General features: G+C 39.1%; 1 protein-coding gene across 2 annotated transcripts in view; it reads left to right on the forward strand.

Moving 5' to 3' along the window:
- Nucleotides 1-3,651: 3,651 nt before the first annotated feature.
- The window catches only part of OLFM3 (olfactomedin 3), a 250,479-nt gene continuing 232,789 nt past the window's right edge, over nucleotides 3,652-21,341 (forward strand). The window contains exon 1 of one of the 2 annotated variants that reach the window (XM_070746448.1): nucleotides 3,652-4,169. In XM_070746448.1, the coding sequence (XP_070602549.1) occupies nucleotides 4,101-4,169 (69 nt within the window). In that variant the 5' untranslated portion in view covers nucleotides 3,652-4,100. The remainder of the gene's footprint in view (nucleotides 4,170-21,341) is intronic. The other variant, XM_070746449.1, reaches the window with a different exon arrangement.

Consider the following 21,341-nt stretch of genomic DNA (forward strand, 5'->3'; position numbering starts at 1 on the left):
AGGTTTTGATTTCCATCAACAAGCACTAGTGAGACAAATGTTTTCTAACTATATCACATGAAAAGATAATATACTAGAAGTTGGTTTTTTTAAAATAAAAAAAAACTCATGTAGCCTTTACTGTTCTATTCTTTTGTTTTCTGAAAAGTGTTCCTTTGGTAATTTGGAAGCACTTGATATTTTAATTCTCCAGGAGGAAATTCACAAGTATTGCTTCATCTCTCTTTTTATATTTAACATGATAGTAATTTAATTTCTATTAATATGGGTAATATGACTTAAATATTAAAATATTAAAATGAGTTAAATATTAATATTAAAGTATTAATTTATTTTACACTATAAAATATTGCATTATAGTAATTTAAATTGGATTATTTAGATTTCAAAATCTGGTCACCACGGTCCTTTTTCACCCATACCTAGATCTGAATTCACCAGTTTTTTACATGTGTATTCAGGATTTTTTTTTACATTGATTTGACAAAAATCAATGCATATTTTACTATACTTTGGGGCAGAAGAGAAACTTCCCAAATTAATATAAACTTGAATCCCTTAAACGCAAGTGTAAACATTGAAAAAGATGTTTTTATAGGTTTTCAGACTTATGCTCTAACTTAAATCTTTTCTCTAGATCAGTGGTGGTTTTCTTTTAAAAAGTTTGGTTAGAGTTCTCCAGTCCTGTGAATTGCTAGGCACTCTTCTATGAAAAACTATTAATATACATCTAAACAAAATCTTTTACAAGCAACCAACAAAATATAAAATGACAGCAGATATCTGAGTACATACCCATTATTCCTAATCACATGTATACATACTATGTATATTATGTATACCATGTTGGGAAAGGCCAGCTAGAATACCAACTACAGGTAGTCTTCGATTTATAACAGTTCATTTATTGACTGTTCAAATATATAGTGGCTTATAACTATTTTTCATTGTTATCTTTATAGCATCCCTATGATCATGTGACCAAAGTTCAGATGCTTGGCAACTGGTTAATACTTTTTGTTTGTTGCAGTGTCCTGGGGTCATGTGATCCCCTTTTGTGATCTTTTGACTAGCAGTTAGGGAAGCCAGATTCACTTAACAGCTATAGTGGTTCACTTAACAGCTATAGTGGTTCACTTAACAACTGTAGCAAGAAAGATCGCCAAATGGAACAAAATTCACTTAACAAGTTTCTCACTTAACAACAGAAATTTTGGGCTCAATTGTGGTCATAGGTCAAGGACTAGTGGTATTACTCAATGACTGCATTAGATTTGGGCATATTGTAATTGACTAGCAGCATATGGTGGTGCACAGTTATAGAGTAATCATTGGTAGGATATTAATTTCATGCATGGCATCCCAATATATTTATGATGGCAGCTTGTTGCCTCTGGTAACTCCTTTGGTGCCCAACTTTTACATTACAGTAATTCATTTTCAAACGAAGTTCCAGGCAAGACTTCCCCCAAATGCCAGGGTGTGAAACCTTCCATGTGCAAAGGCCGGTCCATCCAATTCATTCATCCAAATGCTATTCTCCAAAGCACCTGAGGGTAGAACAAGAAGCAATGGATAGAAATGAAACAAGGAGAGGTAACTTAGAATTAAGGAGAAATTTCCTGACAGTCAAAACAGTTGATCGTGGAACAGCCTGCCTCCAGAAGGTGTGAATGCCCCAACACTGGGAGTTTTTAAACAGATGTTGGATAACCATCTGTCTGAAGTAGTGTAGGGTTTCCTACCTAAGCAGGGGGTTGGACTAGAAGACCTCCAAGGTCCCTTCCAACTTTGTTGTTTTTGTTGTTATTACTCAAATCCCAAGTAAAGGTTTTTTAAAAATATTTCCCCCCCAACAAAACATTATATCATCAATCCATCACATAGAATTTCAGCTGCGTTTATTACATAAATAATTAAATACTCATTTTTAAACTATATTTTTCTGACAAAATACCCAACAAAAAGAGCTTGGGTTTCGAGTCAATATGTTGTTGTGTCTGTGTCATCTTTTCTAACCAATTCAAATTTGTGCCCAATAATTTTTCGCTTTACTACATATGATAATACGATCCTGGTGGCATTTCCAGTATTTAATTGATTTATCCTTAAATATTTTTGCCAACCTTTCTGGTGACATATGTCATCTATAAAACATTTTATACAAATTCCCTAATGTATAGTTTCTTTCTCATAATTGCTGCTATTTATCTAAATCTATCATGTATCCAATTTTTTTTGCCCATGCTATCATTTTTTTTCTTTAACTTGCTCTTCCTCTAATTTAACGCTAAAAAAATAACTATATGATTTTTAAATCATTCAATCCCCTGTTCCCGTAAGTATTTCATCCAATTCGGCCATCTCCAAATAAAAACCATATAATTTAGCATCTTTTTCATAATAATATTTCCTGTGCTAATCCTGTTTGGGTGTATTAATGCTTCCATTGTTGAAAGCCATATTGGTATTTTCAAGCAGTGTTTCCCTCTCACTTTCCCCCATACTAATAATAGTGCTTTTCTTACATGTCTTCGAAAGTAACTATGTATTTTATTCTTCCCATACCATAAAAAATGCATGCCAACCCAGTTGTAAATCATGTCCTCCCATTGTTAACCTCGCATTTCTTAGTATAATTCATTCCTTCATCCATGATAAGGAATGCCCAGAAGTATATAATTCCAGTTCAGGAGTGTGAACCTCCTTTGAATCTTGCATCCTGAAGCATTTTTATATTTAATTCTCGCTTTTTTGCCTTGCTGTACAAATTTCATTATTATTTTATTAAAACTTTGAAAAATATTTTTCCTCTAATTTTATTGGTATCGTAAAATAAAGTTGATGATGTTCGTTCATTGTATTCGAAGGGGATCTTGACATCTAATGGGCTGTGGGCTGTACGCAATGTGTTCACAAGTGGCTGGTAAGACCTATATGGGCACAAAATGTTGGGCACCATTGTCTTAGCATTTGCAGCTCTAGTTTTGCCTCTTCTGCCTCTGAATGTTGTTCTAGCCTCAGATATCTGGCAGCCTTGGTGTAATCAGCATGCAAAGGTTGGCAGCGGATTGGATTGGCAAACAGGAGAGCGGGACACCTGCCCATCCCCCCTCTCTCTTCCCACGCACCTTGATTTAAGGTGGCGTCTTCCCTGAGGTAGATTCTCATTAGTTAGCTGACTTTCCCCGCCACACACCGCTCTTTCCGATGGCTTTTTGAACAGCTCCGCAAGTGTTTTTTTATTTTTTTTAAAAAATCGAAAGAACGCCTCAGCGAGAGAGGGGCCAATCTTTCCCTTCTATTTATTTATTTATTGGACTTTTATCCTTTCCCTTCACTCAACTCCGCCACCCTCTTCAACGTCGTGCTGCCGGGCTTCCCCCCCAAAAAAGAAGCCGGGGCAGTCAGAAAGCGCGGGGAAATCCCTCGGCTGCGTGGTTCTCCTCCCCCCTTCTCTCCCCCGTCGCCGAGCGAGGCACAGCGCCCCCCTCACCTTCCCCGCGGTCTCCCGCGACTTATTAACCTTCCCCAGAGAGCCAGCCCTGACTCCCGTCCTCCCTCCTTCTCCCCCCCCCCCCAGGGCGACGGTGATGTCACATCCGCGCTGGCCAAAGCGCAGGCTTGTCTGGCGCTTCTCTTGGGTCCGACGCGCAAACTTTTTTCTTCGGGGCGGGCTGGTTGACGGAGGGAAAAAAAAAAGGGAGCCAGAGGCACCTGGCGGGGCGTGCGCCGGCGGCCAGCCCACCCACCCATCTCTCTCCCTCCCTCCCTCTTTCCTTCTTTTCCCTCCCGCCTGCCTCTCTCTCTCTCTCCCTCCCGCGGCTTCTTTGGACTGGGTGCTCAAACAGCCTCCCGCCGCCCCTTCGCCTAAGAAGGATGCCTGCGGAATGAATGAGCGCCCCTCGAGCTGCCGCCGCCGCCGCCGCTGCCGCCGCTCCCAGCATTCTGGCTGAGGCAGGCAGGCGGGCAAGGCAAGGCAAGGCAGGCGGGCGTGCAGAAAGTGTAACTGACTACAGGGGTCCCTGCAGTGACTGAATGAAGGAGAGTCCAAAGGAGGAGAAGGAGAGCAGCGGTCGCCCAGCATCCCCGGGAGCAGCATGCAGCCTTCCGCCCGGATCCTCAACCTCTTGCTTTTGGCTCTTTTGGCTGGGCTGGATCCATCCAAGGTAGGAGAGCGGAGCTGCCCGCCACTTAGACCGGCTTGTGCTCTTTTCGGTCCTCTTGCCCAACCGAGGTTGCTCTTGGCTACCTCGGACGCTACTACTACTTTGAAATCGGGCTCCTCTCGGCAAGTTGTTGTTGTTTTCAGTCTGTCTGCCCTCCCTTCCTTCGTCGTCCCCCCACCCCGGTTGGTTTTTGTGGAAGGAGCAATGCGGATCTCTTGGTGTCTCTGATGTGTGTGCTTTGGACGTGGGGTAGTTTTTCCCCCCCAGAAACGAATGGGACGCGGCGGCGTGGGGAGGGAGTGGGGAGAAGATATTTTTTCCCCGTTGCATTTTAGATATTTGAGTGCCATCGGATCCGCTAAGATCTCGTAGTTTTGGCCAGAAATGGGCTCAACGCTTCTCAAAGCCAACATGCCTCGAACCCACCTGCTTTATTGTTTTTTCAGCACTACGTACTTAACGTATGTGTATTTATGTATGCGTGTCTGTGTGTATTTATATTTATATATATGTTTGCACGTAATGTTGGAAAGTGACCAGGGAGGTTAGCAACACGAGGATGCTGCGGCTTATCTTCCCCAACAGCTGGAACTACCCTGGCACTCACTTATTCCCTCCCCCCTCCTTTTCTTCCCCTTCCGTAAAAGAAATTGCAACAGAACCGAACTAATCACCCCCCCCTCCTTTAAGGATAAATGGACTTTTCCATAATTTATTAATACAAGTTTGTTTTGTGGGGTGGCAGATTTATTGAGAAACTCAAGCAAGGAAGGTCTTGAAAGCTTAGAACTACTATGCCTTAAACATGATCTAAGTATTGCCCACAAGATCATATGCTGCAATGTCCTGCCTATCAAAGACTACTTCAGCTTCAACCACAACAACACAAGAGCACACAACAGATTCAAGCTTAATATTAACTGCTCCAAACTTGACTGTAAAAAATATGACTTTAGTAATCGAGTTGTTGAAGCATGGAACTCATTACTGGACTCCATAGTATCATCCCCTAACCCCTATCATTTTCCCCTTAGACTATCCACGGTTGACCTCTCCAGATTCCTAAGAGGTCAGTAAGGGGCGTACATAAGCGCACTAGAGTACCTTCCATCCTCTGTCCTATAGTCTCTTCTATATCTCAGATTTCTTCTCTACTATATCCTCTATAACATTCATTGTGTATTATTGTTTATTAGACTAAATAAATAAATAAAAATAAATAAAGGTTGGAAATGAGCCATAGGGTGCAATGAATTCCCCCTTTGGGATAAACACCAACTCTCTCTGTTAGACTCTGGAAGTTGTCCCTGGTGCTAACTAGAATGGACCTTAGGATAGCCAAGTATCTGGCAAAGGCTGGGTTATTTATATGCATCAAATACTCCAATACTATGAGCAGATGATGATTTTAAAAAAAAAAATAGGATGTGCCTTCTTATCACAGAAAAAAGGAGGGTTCCTATGTAATTGCTGCTCCCTCCAGGTTGCAGAAGAGTTAGGGATTTTGTTCTTGTTTTAGATGAATTTGTACATTTAAAAAATAATTTGCTCTGCCTGGAATGAGGTATGCTGTTAGAAACCAATAAGAATGGTTTTGCGCCATGTCATTTGACTCTCTGACAATCGTTCATTCAACTTCTGAAAAAAAGGTCCCATCTAAATGTATTGGGAAGAGATTACTCACCTATGGTAGGCCCAGCATTATTCTGAATCCTGAACCATGTAGTGTTTGGCATAAACCTCAAAGTTTTAGTGAACAATTTTCCTATTAGATATATACACCGGGGATAGTCTTGGAAAAAATAATAAGTACAGGTTTTCAGCTTTGTATGTGTTCTGCACAGGGTGGGTGCTAACATGTATTTTAAAGGTATTTGACATGCAAAGCAGAGTATGTTTTATATCTCGAGAGATGTCAGAATTGTTTAGATTGAAAAGATAGACTTCAAGCTGGCAACTGAACTCCAAGTTGAAAGCAGTTTTTTTTCTGAAAATCATGATGTAGTAAGGAGAGAGCAAATGGTAAATCACACATAATAAATATAGCACAAGCCATTATTTAGAAAATGTGTACCTGCAGCACTGCTGATTTCACGTTCGGGTAGACTTACTGTTTGACTGCAATTTGTCAGGACGGATTTCATAAAAGGCAGCCATGTCTTCTGTTCAGATTGAAAAGGAAAGAGGCTTAAAATAAGGTTGGCCATACCCTGTCTGGGTTTTGCGGACTTCTCCACTCAAAGCAAAGCTGAACACTGATTAAAAATAAAGAAATGAGGTAGAGGATGGCTTAAGCTTTGCTGAGCATCTGAGAGATAATCTGAGCCACTGTGTGGACAAGAGTTGTATATGCATCTCTCAGTTGCTTGCACTGTGATTGCAAGGATCTGAGGATCTTTTTATCTACAACAGGGAATTCTGTTGTCTTCCCAACCAAGTACCTAGAGGCAGAAAGTGGATTTTCATCCCAACTTACTTAATGCATTGATCCTTAGGCTACAGACATCTTGATGTTTGATGCATTTTATAGCGAGGTGCCACAATACTTCAAAGAACGCAAGTTTAGAAACTCCCTTAAAAAACAAATCATTGCCATGTTGAGCCAGTGGCTTCAATAATATAATCAGTAAACCTTTTTTTTCTGACTCACAATTTTTTTTGAAAAGATCTCTTTAAAAAAAAAAAAAGTTGCTTTCATAAATTACAAACAATGAAATAAAAGTAGGTTTACTGTACAAGTAGTCCTTGATTTACAAACAGTTTATTTAGTGACTGCTCAAAGTTACAACAGCACTGAAAAAAGTGACTTGAGACAATTTTTTTCACAGTTACAACTTTTGCAGCATCCTCATGGTCATATGAACAAAATTCAGAGGCTTGGCAACTGATTCATATTTACGACAGTTGCAATGTCCTGGGTTCGTATGTCCACTTTCTATGGCTTTCTGACAAGCAAAAGTCAATAGGGAAACCAGATTCATTTAACAACCAGATTACTAATTTAACAACTGCACTGAATCATAAACAGGTCAAAACTCTCTTAATAAATGTCTTACCTAACATCAGAAATTTTGAGCTCAACTGTGAGTCGTAAGTCGAATTCATATGCAATTATCATAAAGTTAAGTTGTGTTGAGTTGTGCTAATTTACTCAAATTCAGCATAGTTCCCTTGAGATTGAAAGCTTTGTAAAGTATATTAAATGTCATAGTCAGAAATAACTGGGTCTGTACCCCATTGTTTTAAGTTTCTTTAGTTTATTCAGCTTTAAATTCTGCAAGATTTAAGCTCTCTTAATCTTTTTCCAAATTTCCAGAAATGAAGATAAAAGGAACCATATATTGGGGGACCACCTACTTCTATGGGACTACGGGATTACAAAGAGTGCTGGCTGGCTACATCTAGCCCACAGGCCATACATTTGGCACTCATGATCTATTATTACAATAGGTCTAGCACCAATTGTCCCAACAGAGCTTTAAACTGATTGGCAGGTAGGTCAGAGGCAGACTCCCACTGTAAACACCTGATTGGTCGGATTGTAAAAATACGTTCCAAGGCGTCAGAATAGAAGCTTTAGTTCCTAACACCATGGGAAATTTGTCTTTTCCCTTGGTCTTAGGCGACCCCTGTGAAACAGTTGTTCGATCCCCAAAGGGTTCCCGACCTCCAGGTTGAGAACCACTTATAATAATATAAAAAGGGCCAACAATCAAACTTTAAAATCATTACAGTTCTTATGGCATAAATTCATGTGGTTTTTCACTTTCTTTGTCAAATGAACCGAATAGTCTGGGCATTTCTTAGACATAAATATTTTGACACATTTATGTAAAACTGTGAGGAAGAAAGGGAGCATGCAGTCATAATGGGAAGGCAGCATACATGGCCCAATTGGTTTTGAAGAGAAATGAATTTCAGTTTGAAGCCAAATAGAATTTTTCCTCAGCAAAACCTAAATCTAGACTAAACCAGCCTTCTTCATTCTAAATTTGCCATATTCCCACTGGCAGGATTTAAATTTTTTAACTACTGGTTCTGTGGGTGTGGTTTATTGGACATGGTATGGTTTGGTGGGCATGGCAGGGGAAAGATACTGCAAAATCACCATTCCCTCTCCATGTCATTAATCTGCTTTCCAGCTCCATTTTCTGTGTAGGGCGACAAAAGAAGACCTAGCCAATCAGCTGGGACTTGAGAGGCAGCGAATAGATAGGCAGAGGTGGTATTTTGCTGGTTCTCCAAAGTACTCAAAATTTCCACTACAAGTTCACCAGAACCAGTCAGAACCGGCTGAGTACCACCTCTGCATATTACCCATCCTCTCTGACTAGATGTTGGAAACAATGTGATTTTCAATCTGCCATTTCTAGACAGTAACAGATTAGACAATCCAGAAAAAAAGCCAGATGACTTGACAATCTTCTAATGAAAGTTATCCATATGAATATAGAATGCTGTCTTGGAGTGATGCAGAACATTGGATCACCTAGTTCCTATTATTAGCTCTTACTGGCTCTCCAAGGCTCTTAAACAAGCACCTAACATTATAGGCTGATTTGGAAACTCCCAAAACTAATCCTCCCTGGAGAATCCTATATCCCAAAGGTCTTATGCTCTCAAACTGTGGCCCTTCCGCTATTGGGAGCTGTGAGTTTCGGTAGAGGGAAGAGAAGAGTCATTCTTTTCAGCTCAGAATTGCCTAATTCTCATACATTTCTATGCATTTGTAAAAGAGATTTGTATTCCTATTTTTCTTCCACAGGTAGTAAAAACAGAGGTGAATAATTTGGGGACAAAAAACAGCAAACTAGTGTCAAGAGACAGGCGGTTGACCCACCCCCACCTCTACCCACCCCAAAATATCAGCTGCCTTTCAATCTCCATTGGTACATTATATTTTGGTTGCTTAGTTTAGCTGTCAGGGTTCCAAATAACATCTGAATCTAAATCAGAGTCCGAGGCATAGTGTTCCTCAAAGTTGTAATTTATTAGCAGAGCCATGTTGGTGCATCTGTGAGAAACCTGAATTTGAAGTCCCATGGATTTCTCCATCCAGTTTAAAGTTCATTTTCTTGTTCCCACCCCCATATGGTTCATCACATGGCCCAGTCTGTTTCTACCAACGTGTCCGGCCCTTCCATCAACTTCCGGTCAGGTGCTGAATAAAGGATAACTTTGAGAATCTAGAACGAATTTTGTTATGGCTGCATCTCTACAACCCTCATGCATCAGTCCCTCCAAAATTCCCACAGCACATTCTACATTCTAATATATGGCAGGCCAAAGTCTCCGAATCAAACAATTGCTTTGGCCTAACATTAGCCCTGAAATATCTAAGTTCATAATGACAGGAAAGAATTCACATAGGTTATGCAGGTAGCTATGTAAATGAGCAAAGATGAGAAATAGGGGTAAGTGCTACTTTTTCCCTCTGCTACAAACATTTGAGATTGTGGGTTTTTTTAATATTATATGGAGAGATATTATATATGGCAGCACTGACCTTTCATTCGGTACATGGCACATTAGAGAATATTGTGGCACATCAGAGAATATTGGAACACTATTTTAACATTACAAAAGGGGTTAAAAGCAATCTCAATGTTACCATAGTGAGCTGTGTTATGTAAGCCACCTTGGGGATCTTCCTGGACAGAAAGGTGGAAAAAACAACTTTAAAGAGCAGTGTCACTTCATCCAATGCTTTCACATTAACTAAAGCCTCCTGGTATTTTCTAAACCTAGGCAGAGAACCTCTACAACAAAATTAGAAACAGCCTCCAGCAAAATACTTTTAATTTCCCCGAAATACTGGATTTCATTCATTTCACAAATTGCATAGTTTTGGTTTACTGTACTTTTTTTTTTTTTTGCCTTTGAGTGAGTTCTGAACCCTAGGAGGCTAGACAGACAAATCCAGACAGTTTTTAGCAATGTTTTTCAAAAGTAGTTTTACCCATGCCTCCATGAGTAGCCCAAAGTAATTCAGCTGGCTTTAAACCAAAAACAGGGCTAGAACTCACAGTCACCCAATTTCTTTAACCTTTAACCAGTACATTAAAATAGCCCTTACCTATGTGTGTAGAAGTTAGCAATAGCACTTAGACTTATATACAGCCCTTTCTAAGTGGTTTACAGAGTCAGCATATTGCCCCCAATTTTACCGACTTCGGAAGGATAGAAGGCTGAGTTAACCTTGAGTCCGGTGAGATTTGAACTGCCAGCAGCCAGCAGAAGTAGCCTGCAGTACTATATTCTAACCACTGTGACACTGTGGCTCGTGTGTGTGTGTGTATGTGTACACATATGTATTATGCATGTATATATAAATTAAAAAAATGTATATACTCACAGATTTAGCTTCTTGTATTTTTTTCTTTTAAAGCTTCCAAAGCTATTCAGGAACTTCTTACAGTAACACAGAAAATAAACTGATAGAGACTCATGCTATCTGAGAAACATCTGCTTACCTCCAGTGAACATGAGTTGCTTTTTTAAAATATATATATATTTATGTTTGGGTATGTATGTGTTGTTTGCTTTTTAAATGTGATAGGGGTTTTATGTGCTTTTTAAAAAATTAGATTTGTTTTCGCTGGAATATTGCTTTTATTATTGTTGTGAGCCGCCCCGAGTCTTCAGAGAGGGGCGACATACAAATCTAATAAATTATTATTATTATTATTAATGTTTTATGCAGATCAGCTACATGGGCAGGTTGGCCAACAGTACTCTTTAAGAAGTATCACACAACACATTTTTTAAATCAAGAAACTCATATGGATTTTTGAAATGTTTAGACATGTTCTAGAGATTCAGGAAGCGCAGGCATAGAAGTACTTACCATAAATGCATTTTAGATCCATTAAGTTAAACTCTGACACAATATTTGTATATTGCATGATTAGGATCCATTTACACAATTCAGTTTTTATTCATTTACATTTTACAGGATTTCACTTTGCGATTGAGTTAAATTTTCCCTATTTTCTGCCGAGCATTGCATGAGCTGCATGTAATTAGCTATTAATGAAGAAATGCCTCAATTTTTTTTTAAAAAAAACAAGTCTTAAATGTGGCAAATGCATTGAAAACGTATTCCATTAAAGCAGTGTTTTTCAACCACTAGTGTGCCGTGAGACATGGTCAGGTGTGCCGCGAAGCTCAGCAAGAGAGAGAAAGAGAGAGAGAGAAAGAAAGCAAGAGAGAGAGAGAAAGAAAGAGAAAGAAAGCAAGAGAGAGAGAGAAAGAAAGAGAAAGAAAGAAAGAGATAGAGAAAGAAAGAGAAAGAAAGCAAGAGAGAGAGAGAGAAAGAGAAAGAAAGCAAGAGAGAGAAAGAGAGGCAGGGAAGGAGGGAGAGATAGAAAGAGAGGCAAAAGAGAGAGGAAGGAAGGAAGGAAGAGAGAGAAAGAGGGAGAGAAATAGAGCGAAAGGGAGGAAGAGAGAGAGAATTTTTTTTGTCCAAACTTTTTTTAGCCCCCCCCCTCAAGGTGCCCCATTATTTTGTATATGTAAAAAATGTGCCGCAGCTCAAAAAAGGTTGACAATCACTGCATTAAAGTATAGCATGTAGAGGAATTTCTGTTTCTTTGACTAGCATGAAAATATTGTTTTTCACTCTAATGATATAGATCAGGGACATTCTCCAGTTCTTTGAGTTTTGCTGAGATCTTAGGCAAAACTACAAACTGGAACCAAAAGGTTACAATGAGAAACATAACATTATGTACTGAATATTATGGAGTGATATTTCCAGTAGGAGAAATGTTAAAAATCTGAAAATTCCCAAGGGTGAGTGATAGATGGCATCTCTATGCTTTTTTCTGGAAAATATGGAGATGGCTCAGCTGACCTTGGTGCTCTGTGTTTAATAGGTTGGCTATGTTGCCTACAAAGATCTTTCAAAGTAAGCCATTGCTCAATCACAAGCAGAGCATCAATCCAGCAGAGCAGAAGGAGTTGACATTAGCTGAACCTAAAGATTTAGAAAGTATCTGGGTCAGGCTTGGCTCTGCTGGATAGGCTAGAAATATTCCTGTCTGAATCTCTAAAGAGCCACTGCCAGTCAATGTCACTAGTATTATTAGACTATAAATGGACCTCGGATCTCATTCAATATAAAGCTGTTTTCTATATTCCAGGTGTGATCTGTATAATCTATATTTTATAATGTATATTCCAGGTGTGATCTGTATAATCTTTCATCCATTCAGATGAAAGGCCTCGTTGCACAATCAGAAGTTTGCATGACTTTTCCCAATTACTTCATTGGAGGCTAATTCCATGAGTCTGCAAGGAATTTGATTCCTTTTTTTCTGGGGAGTTTATTTAATCTTGCAGAAAGCAATGAAACAGAGCCCATTAGATATTAGCCTGTTTTGCACAAATACACCTGGGACATAATCAAGTTTTGGAATGTCTTCCAAGTGCCAGGATTCTATAAAAAGACAACTATATTGTAGTCATCTTTTTAAGGAATTGGACAGCTTGTAATTCAATTACCAACTGTGGTTTCATGAATTTAAGTTTGAGTTCAATTTAAATTATATCAAATTTAGTTCACCATGGTTATTTTTGCACCTGGTGACTTTTCAAAATATGACCCATGAGTTTCCTAGGTTAAAGCCAGGTGTGGCAGTTTATCCCAAGAACCATCATATCCATCATAAGAACGGGTCAAATTTGACTTACATTTTATGGTTGGAGTGCTTATTTTAAAGCTTGGAATACTTCCCATAAATTCAGAATAGAACATTGGAATTATTTCAGAACTGGATGGCTTGCTTCTACATTTTTCACACCTTGTAATTGGGATGGAAGTTGACCAAATTAAAGCATATTACAAATGGAGTGTTTCGGATAACATTAAAAAAAATTGTCCCAAGACCATCCCAATCTGACAATAATGGGCATGATCTAGTAGTTTTTCAAATGTGTTGCACAACTGAAAGAGATTTACAATATTACATAGTCTGCCACCGAAATTTGCTGTTTACTACATGCCATTTTGTTTCTAAAGATGTACTTTTGGAAAATTAAGAGACCAGCATCAAGACAAGTGCATTTTCCATAATCTTAGAAGAAAAAGACATTCTGGTGCTTCCCAAATATTCCCTGAATACAGTGATACCTTGTCTTACGAACTTAATTGGTTCCAGGACAAGGTTCATAAGGTGAAAAGTTCGTAAGACGAAACAATGTTTTCCATAGGAATCAATGTAAAAGCAAATAATGAGTGCAAATCCTTCAGGAAAATCCCAAACTTTAGAAGGGAGGTGAACAGAGAGCAGGGAGGAGCAGCGAAAGGGGGCGGGTGGAAGAAGCAAGGCTAGGCTAAAGAATGAGTGGGAAGGAAGAAAGGCAAGGGGGCCCCCCTCCCTTTTCTTTCTTCAAAAGACACCCTTTCAGTGCCTCTGCAAGCACTCCGTTCTCCTAGCTTTGTTAATGCAAACTGTTTCCGTCTCCAAGCCGCCCCTCCATTTTCTTTCTTCAAAAAAGAAAAAAAAAAGAAACCCCTTCATCCCAGCAGCAATGGCTTGCATTCGTAAGGGGAAAATAGTTCGGAAGAAGGGGAAAAAAAATCTTAAACACCGGGTTGGTATCTCAAAAAGTTCGTTAGAAGAGGCGTTCGTAAGATGAGGTACCACTGTATTAGGTTTTGCACGCAACGAAATGCAATCAAGTATGTTTCCTTGGAACATCTCAATCAGACATATTTAGAATTTAACAGATCTCATTAACTAAGCTGATTTGTTTAACTACTTTGAGGTAGATGTGGTAGCTTTGAGTTAAACCTAATTTACTCTGTGATGCTTGTGACAGAATGTGAAACAGTTGACTTACAACTATGCTTTCTCCCCTCTTCCAAATAGTCCCATATTTCCACAGTCTCAGGTTTTAGAAGCAGTTGGCATTTTTGGTTTGGAATTATTGAGACCAGATTATTGTACAATGTTCTTGCACAGTTATAGTGGTGCCACTGCAGATTTCATGATAGGAAATTTGCCTGAGATATGTGAGTCCTTCTGTGGTCTAATAATGTTGAATTCATGTTCTAGGGTAGTATTTATTTGTTTGTGGGATTCATACCCTGCTTTGTATTCAGGAAGTTTGCATTCATGTTAAACCATAGCCTTAACTCAAAAGCCAGGACTGGCCCATGCAAAATCTGAGACTTACATTCCTCCAACCCTTACTCTGCCGCCTTTCCATATGATTAGAAAAAATATGTACCACTTAATTTTGCCTTTAATTTTGAATGGTTATGTAACAACTAAAAGACCATACTTTAAAACATATTCTTGGTTTTAGTTTTACAAAGAAGTCAATATCTTGATTTGAGATCGACTTACCCAGAGATTGATTGAAGGATGTATTACTTAATTTGGCTCACTGACTTCTATGATTGGATATTGGAAAAGCCATGGCTTCACTGGTACTCAACATTTTGTGCTTCATTCTGAGAGAGCCATGAGGCAATATGTAACTTCTCGATAAAACAAGCTTAATTTTGTCTTAGACAATTTTTCAAAATTACTTCCTTTCTCATGTAAGAAAATTACATTCACATCAGCTATTGAATTATTTAAATAATACAACATAAATGATAGAACACATATCTTCTGCTAATACAGAAGGCTGAGGACATGTCCTTCCCACTTTGAACAAATTAAGAATGCTTTATTCTTATTGTTGTGTGACTTTCTAGAAAATACTGATTTGAGAAGTCATAATTAGACATTAGCTAATTCAGTGGAGATACTGTAGTTCTCTTCTAATAACTTGGGTATGCCAACATGTGTGTAATTTGCTCCATTTCATGTCTCCATTCTTTGATTATGTGGCCTTCTCTCATGACTGGTGGAGGAATTCTGGGAGTTGAAGTCCACTAGTTTTAAAACTGTCAAGTTTGAAGACCCCTGAGTTAGGGTTTAGAAGTGTGAGGGTCTTCAAACCTGACACGATTAAGGCTTGTGAACTTCAATTCCCATTCCTAAGGTAGCATGACTGGTGGAGGAATTCTGGGAGATGAAGTCCACTGGTTTTAAAACTGTCAAGTTTGAAGACCCCTGAGTTAGTGGTTAAAAATTCAAGAGTCTTCAAACCTGGCAAGATTAAGGCTTATGAACTTCAATTCCCATTCCTAAGGTAGCATAGCTGGTGGAGGAATTCTGGGAGTTGAAGTTCACAAGCTTGAAGTCTTCGAAGCTGTCAAGTTTGAAGTTTGTAAAAAGTGCACATGGTTTTAAAAAGTATACATGGTTGTAAAAAGTATTCTGCTACACTGGTATTTTATTAAACAATATAATACTACACCATTTGGTTCAGAATACTTTTTTCCTTGTTTTCCTCGTCTTATATACCGGTGCGTCTTATATACCGGTGCATTTTATACACCAAAAAATATGGTATGTTTGCTAGAAATTCTGCTGGCTGATTCAATGTATCTCGGTATATAATATGGTATATTATATAAGTATATAATATAGTATAGTATATAAGCTAACTGGGACAATAAATGCATTAAGTATAAGGCAATTTTCTGTGTTATTAATATGGATTAAGTAGCCATCAAACCATGTGTCATATAGAGAGAGGATCTTTTCATTTGTACATTGCTAAAAGATTGGGATTGAAACTGTAGGAATGAAACCTATTCCTCTGTACAAATGTTATAATCCACTACTATAGCGTAGAATTTTGTGCTTATTCACTACACTTTAAGCTAGTATCAGAAATTGTATTTTAAGCTTCTGCCCCATGATCCTGAAGGGTCACTAGAAGCAGTGTGGATATAATTCAGCCTTTGTGCCTATTTTGTCTCTCCCGAGACTGTCAAGCAAGATGTCAGAAAAGGTTATCAATGTTGTGATAGAAATATATGTCTGGAGAGAAAAGAATGCTTTGTTCGTGAAATATATTTGGTTGGCCACCAAGTGATTATTTTCTGACATTAGTAAAACAAGATTAAACTTGAAATATTCACCTTCAATATTTCAGGCAGTTTTCAGAGTAATTGTTGCTTTGAATTATTTTTATTAAGGAGGAAAACAAGCACAGAATGTATTGTATTTGATTTAAGGCTAAAACTAGTACATCCAGTTTTGAAATATAAATTGAATGTGTGTGCTGCTGTTCCTTCTCCTTCTCTCTCTTCTTCCTCTTCTTCCTCCTAATTTGTCTCCTGCTATAAAGTGGGATTTTTTCTATGTAGGTCCCACAGACCACTAAGGTGTTTTGAATACTTGAATGGGTTCCATGGCACCAAGGGAAGAAAAGTTTCCTCAGGGACTTAGAAAACTAAAAGAAGAAATTTCCTGTAATGGGTTAAAGGAAAAATAAAAAATATTTTATTCCTTAGTCCCTAAACCTAAACTAAAAGGGAGAAGGCTTGTCATCTGACATCAGAAGCTCCCCTCCTTCGGGATTTCTCAGGATTTGTTTTCAGCAACAGATTCCTGAAAAACCCTTGTTCTAAACATTTATCTTTCATTAATTGTAATGATCTTGCACCCCAAGATCTGGGCAGGGCTTTATTTGATAAGCCAGGTGAAAGTGGATTTGTCTTTGTATCTATATTTCTAAACTTCCTTGTTGAATTACAATAATGCACCTGTATGAGAGGCTTCCTGTGGAGGCTAAACTTGAAAGCTACATTGAATGACCAGTTATCTTGCAGGGGTTATTAATTAAACCTCAGGAATTACATTAATTCCGAGCCTCACTGGTGACCATTTTTTCCCAGCCCAATCAGTAGTAAATATCCTAGATCCTAAATATTGGACTTTATCTTTTTTTTATAACATCACAGTCTTAAATAGACTTTTCAATTCGGTTATTTGCTTTCATTGAGGCTTGCTAATTGCACAATTCCTATAACACAGGAAACTGACTTACAGTAACTCAGGCTGTCAATAATCATGGTAATAATAATTATGTTTATAAACCTCACCATTAAAATGCAGTTAAAAACACATAAAGCAATAACATTGGAATTGATATGGGGTAATGTATCTCCAAAACTGCACGAATTCAGGGAGGTAATCTTAAAATTTGAAGCAAAGGACATATCTCTGCAACGACTGTAGAGCAGAGGTACATAATCTGTAATTCTAAAGCTAAGTACAGCCCCTGATGATTCCTTTTGTGTCCTTGGCCGCTTTCTTTAATCAAGATTGCATTTTACCTATTCTTCTCTCGAGTTCAGGTTAGAACTAAGCCAAAGCTTGAATTGCAGGATCCAATCTGAGTTGGTCACTGGGACCAGTAGTTTCGTCTTCCGAGTTTTCAAACTTGTAGTGGAATCCATCTTCATGGAACTTCTCTCTAGAAGAATTTATCGTTCAGAAGACAAAACTGTTGGTCGTGGTAACCTATCCAGATTGGATCCTGCAACATTATCCTGGGACATATACTTTCCCCTTTCAAAACTTTAGTACAATGTATTCAGTTTTAAAGTAGAAACTTAGTGTGTACTGCTGTTTTTCCTACTTCTCCTTCTTCTTCTCACCTTCATTGTCTTCAGAAGAAAAATATAAAGAAAATATAAAGAAAAAGAAATACTATAACTTGGGATTTTCCAAACAAGGTCCAATAGAATCCCTAAGGTTTTTTGAAGTCTTGAAGAATAGGTTGCTCTAGAGCCGTGATGGCGATCCTATGGCACATGTGCCACAGGTGGCATGTAGAGCCATTTTTGCCGGCACAGGAGTCAATGCCACATATCAGCTCCAGCGGGCATGCATGCACTGGCCAGCTGATTTTCAGCCAGCCACATCCTCTCCCCTCCCAGGATTCTGTAGGCAGCCCATTTTGAGGTAAGTAAGAGCTTCCACGGAGGCTCTGGGAGGGCGTTTCTGGTCTCTGGAGGGCCTCTGGGGGGCTGTTTTAGCCTTTCCCAGCCTCCAGGAAAGCCTCTGGATGCTGGAGAAGGTGAAAAATGGGACTTTTGGTCTCACTGGAAGTCAGGAAATGTGCCGTTTCTGGTCTCCTGAGGGCTTCCGGGAGTGGGGAAGGCTGATTTCTCCCTCCCCAAGCTCCTGGAAAGCCTCTGGAGCCTGGGGATGGTGAAAAATGGGCCTGCCAGGCCCACTGTACCATTGTGTGCCAAAAGCAGGGGGAGTGCAGGGAAGTCACATGTGCATATGTGTGGGGGGGGGGCACAGAATGGGCCATCATATGCCAAAAGTGGGGGGAGTGCAGAGAGAGTACAGACACATTGAATTATGGATGTGGGCACACATACACACAACCCACCTACGCTCCCCCAGCTTTTGGCACGCAATGGCAAAAAGATTAGCCATCACTGCTCTAGAGCAAGTTTGCTAGAAGAAGTTATAGTTACTTCAGAAATGATTTCCAACCTTGCCCTTCAAATGTTTTTGGATGGTAATTCCTTAGCGGTCTCCACTGGAATATCTGCTGGAATGAAGGTACTTTTGGTGCAACAGTGGTGCTTCCTGATACAGTTTAGGAAAACATTTGCTTCCAAACCCAAGATTGCAAATTTTTGCTAAAATAAAAATGTTCAGTTTTGGATCCATGGTAATAAAAATGATTAATGTGTTTCCTTGATATTTTTCTTTTTTTCCTTTTTTAAGATCATAAAATACATTTGGGTGTGCTTCAGAAAAATGCTTAAAAGGAAGGTCTCTCTGACAGCCATTTAAATATACACTTGCTCTTGGCTTGCCTTCAAGCACTGTCTTTGGTAATGACTTTTCTTTGAATCATGGCTGTCTAGACTCATTTGGGGCATTTAGCATCATTATTTTTACAACTGATGTATTAATTTCAAAAGGCGTGTGGGAATGTGTTTCTAAAAACCAATTCCCCTCCCCTTGGCATAAATAATAAAAAATCAGTTCCCCTCCCCTTGGCATAAATAATAAAAAAGGCCTTAATAGCAAACAATTATTTAATATTGCATCAATAGCTATAGGGCATTTGTATTACATTTGAACAATTCTCTGGAAACAGATCTTTTATCATTTACTTATATTATAGTTACTTCTACTAAAGGATGTTCATGCATGCAATATAATTTGCTGTCCCTGAACCTTCCTTCATTATGTTCAAATTGCCACATGGAGTTTCTCTATAGGACTCATCAGTCACGAAGAGCCATGATTGACACAGCTATCTTGTTCAATAATAATCAGTTTACCTTTTCTAATTATTCGGGAGGTTTTTTTCCATCTGTAATTTTATAAAAAGGCCTTGCTGGCTATCAGATGATGGACTGTATATGAAACTGAGATCGCAGAGGTAATAACTGATCGCTGAATCTTCCACACTTCCTTTTTCCCCTTTGAATTTTCTTTAGTGTTGATAATCTAGGATTTTCTGAATGCCAGTAAAGGAAGATATTTGTAGCTCAGGGTTGAAATGAGAGTCCTTGGTGCTCGTTGACTTGGTTGTTTTGTTGCAGACATTTTATTAACCAAACTAGGTAACATCAGCAGTGCTAGTCTTGATGGTGTTACTAGCATTCATTAGCAATAATGATGTTACCTATCATATTTTTCAGAGTATAAGATGCACTGGAGCAGAGGTCTTCAAACTTGGCAACTTTTAGACTTGTGGACTTCAACTCCCAGAATTCTCCAGCCAGCTATGCTGGCTGGAGAATTCTGGGAGTTGAAGTCCACAAGTCTAAAAGTTCTTAAGTTTGAGGACCCCTGCACTGGAGTATAAGACACACCTTAGTTTTGGGGGAGGAAAATAGGGGGGGGGATCTATTAACCAGATATTCATCTGGCTAGCATCCTTGGTCTGGTGAGCTTCAGCACATTATTTTATCCCCTGGTTGGGGCTTTAAAAAAAACCTTATTCATTGAGGATAACAATGAAAGAGCTTGCAAACCAGTAAGAGCTGGGAACATCGTTAACACCTTGTTAAGGCTGGAAATAAACATTTGGAGCAAGTAGAGCAATGAAAAAAAAACCTGCAAAGACTTAGGGCTTGGAAAACATTCTTCACAGAGAGTAACAATGAAAGAGCTTGCAAGCCAGGAAGAGATGGGAACATTGTTAGCACATGGTTAGGGCTGGAAATAAATGTTTGGAGCAAGTAGAACAATGAAACCCCCCCTGCAAAGATAGGGTTTGGAAAACATTCTTTGCAGAGAGTAACAATAAAAGAGCTTGCAAGTGGGTAAGAGCTAGGAACATCATTAACACCTGGTTAGGGCTGGAAAAAAATTATTCGGAGCAAGTTAGAGCAATAGAAAAAAAACTCTGCAGAGACTTAGGGCTTGGAAAACAATGAAACAGCCTGCAAGGTAAGAGTTGGGAAGTTCCTTAGCACCTAGTTAGAGCTGGAAAAAAAAGCTTCGAAAAAGCTACATTCGGATTATAAGATGCACCCAAATTTTCAGCCTACAAAAATATGGTAGTTTGAGTAATGAAACATCTGCAAGAAAACAATCTATCTCAGACAGCACCAAGGACCCCTCACTCTCTGAAAGCATTCAGATGACACTGATGGGATGGGAAGTTCTGGAGCTGAAATCTCTGGATCTTATCTAGAAGGGATGAGTTGGGAGAAACTGCTGAATGGTAGCGAAAAATGTGGCAGAAAAGATGTTTTGGTGGGTGCTTTTCCTATCTTGCTACATGAAGGGAAGATATGTAAAGGGGACTCTAAGGTAAAGGAAAAGGTTTCCCTTGCGCATATGTGCTAGTTGTTCCCAACTCCAGGGGGCGGTTCTCCATTTCTAAGCTGAAGAGCCAGCGCTGACTGATGATGATTCCATGATCACGTGGCTGGCATGACTAAATGCTGAAGACACATGGAACACTCTTACCTTCCCACCAAGAGAGTCCCTATTTTTCTACTTGCATTTTTATATGCTTTTGAACTGCTAGGTTGGCAGAAGCCAGGGCAAGTAATGGGAGCTCCCTCCATTAGGGATTCGAACCACTGACCTCTCTGACTGACAACCTCAGCGTCTTAGCCGCTGAGCCATCGCATTCCCTGAAAAGGGGACTCTACTGCCTCCTCATTGAGACAAATGCGTAGAGTTTACAATGGATAATAGGAAAATAGGATGAGAAGATAAAGGATCATGCACGAATTTGTCTTTTACTCAGTTTCAGACTCTTGCATGTTTAGGCAAATTCCGGAGAAGGGTTTTCAATACATATCAAGCAACCTTTGAAAGCTAA

Source organism: Erythrolamprus reginae, chromosome 3 (genome assembly GCF_031021105.1).
Source record: "Erythrolamprus reginae isolate rEryReg1 chromosome 3, rEryReg1.hap1, whole genome shotgun sequence".
Lineage (NCBI taxonomy): Eukaryota > Metazoa > Chordata > Lepidosauria > Squamata > Dipsadidae > Erythrolamprus > Erythrolamprus reginae.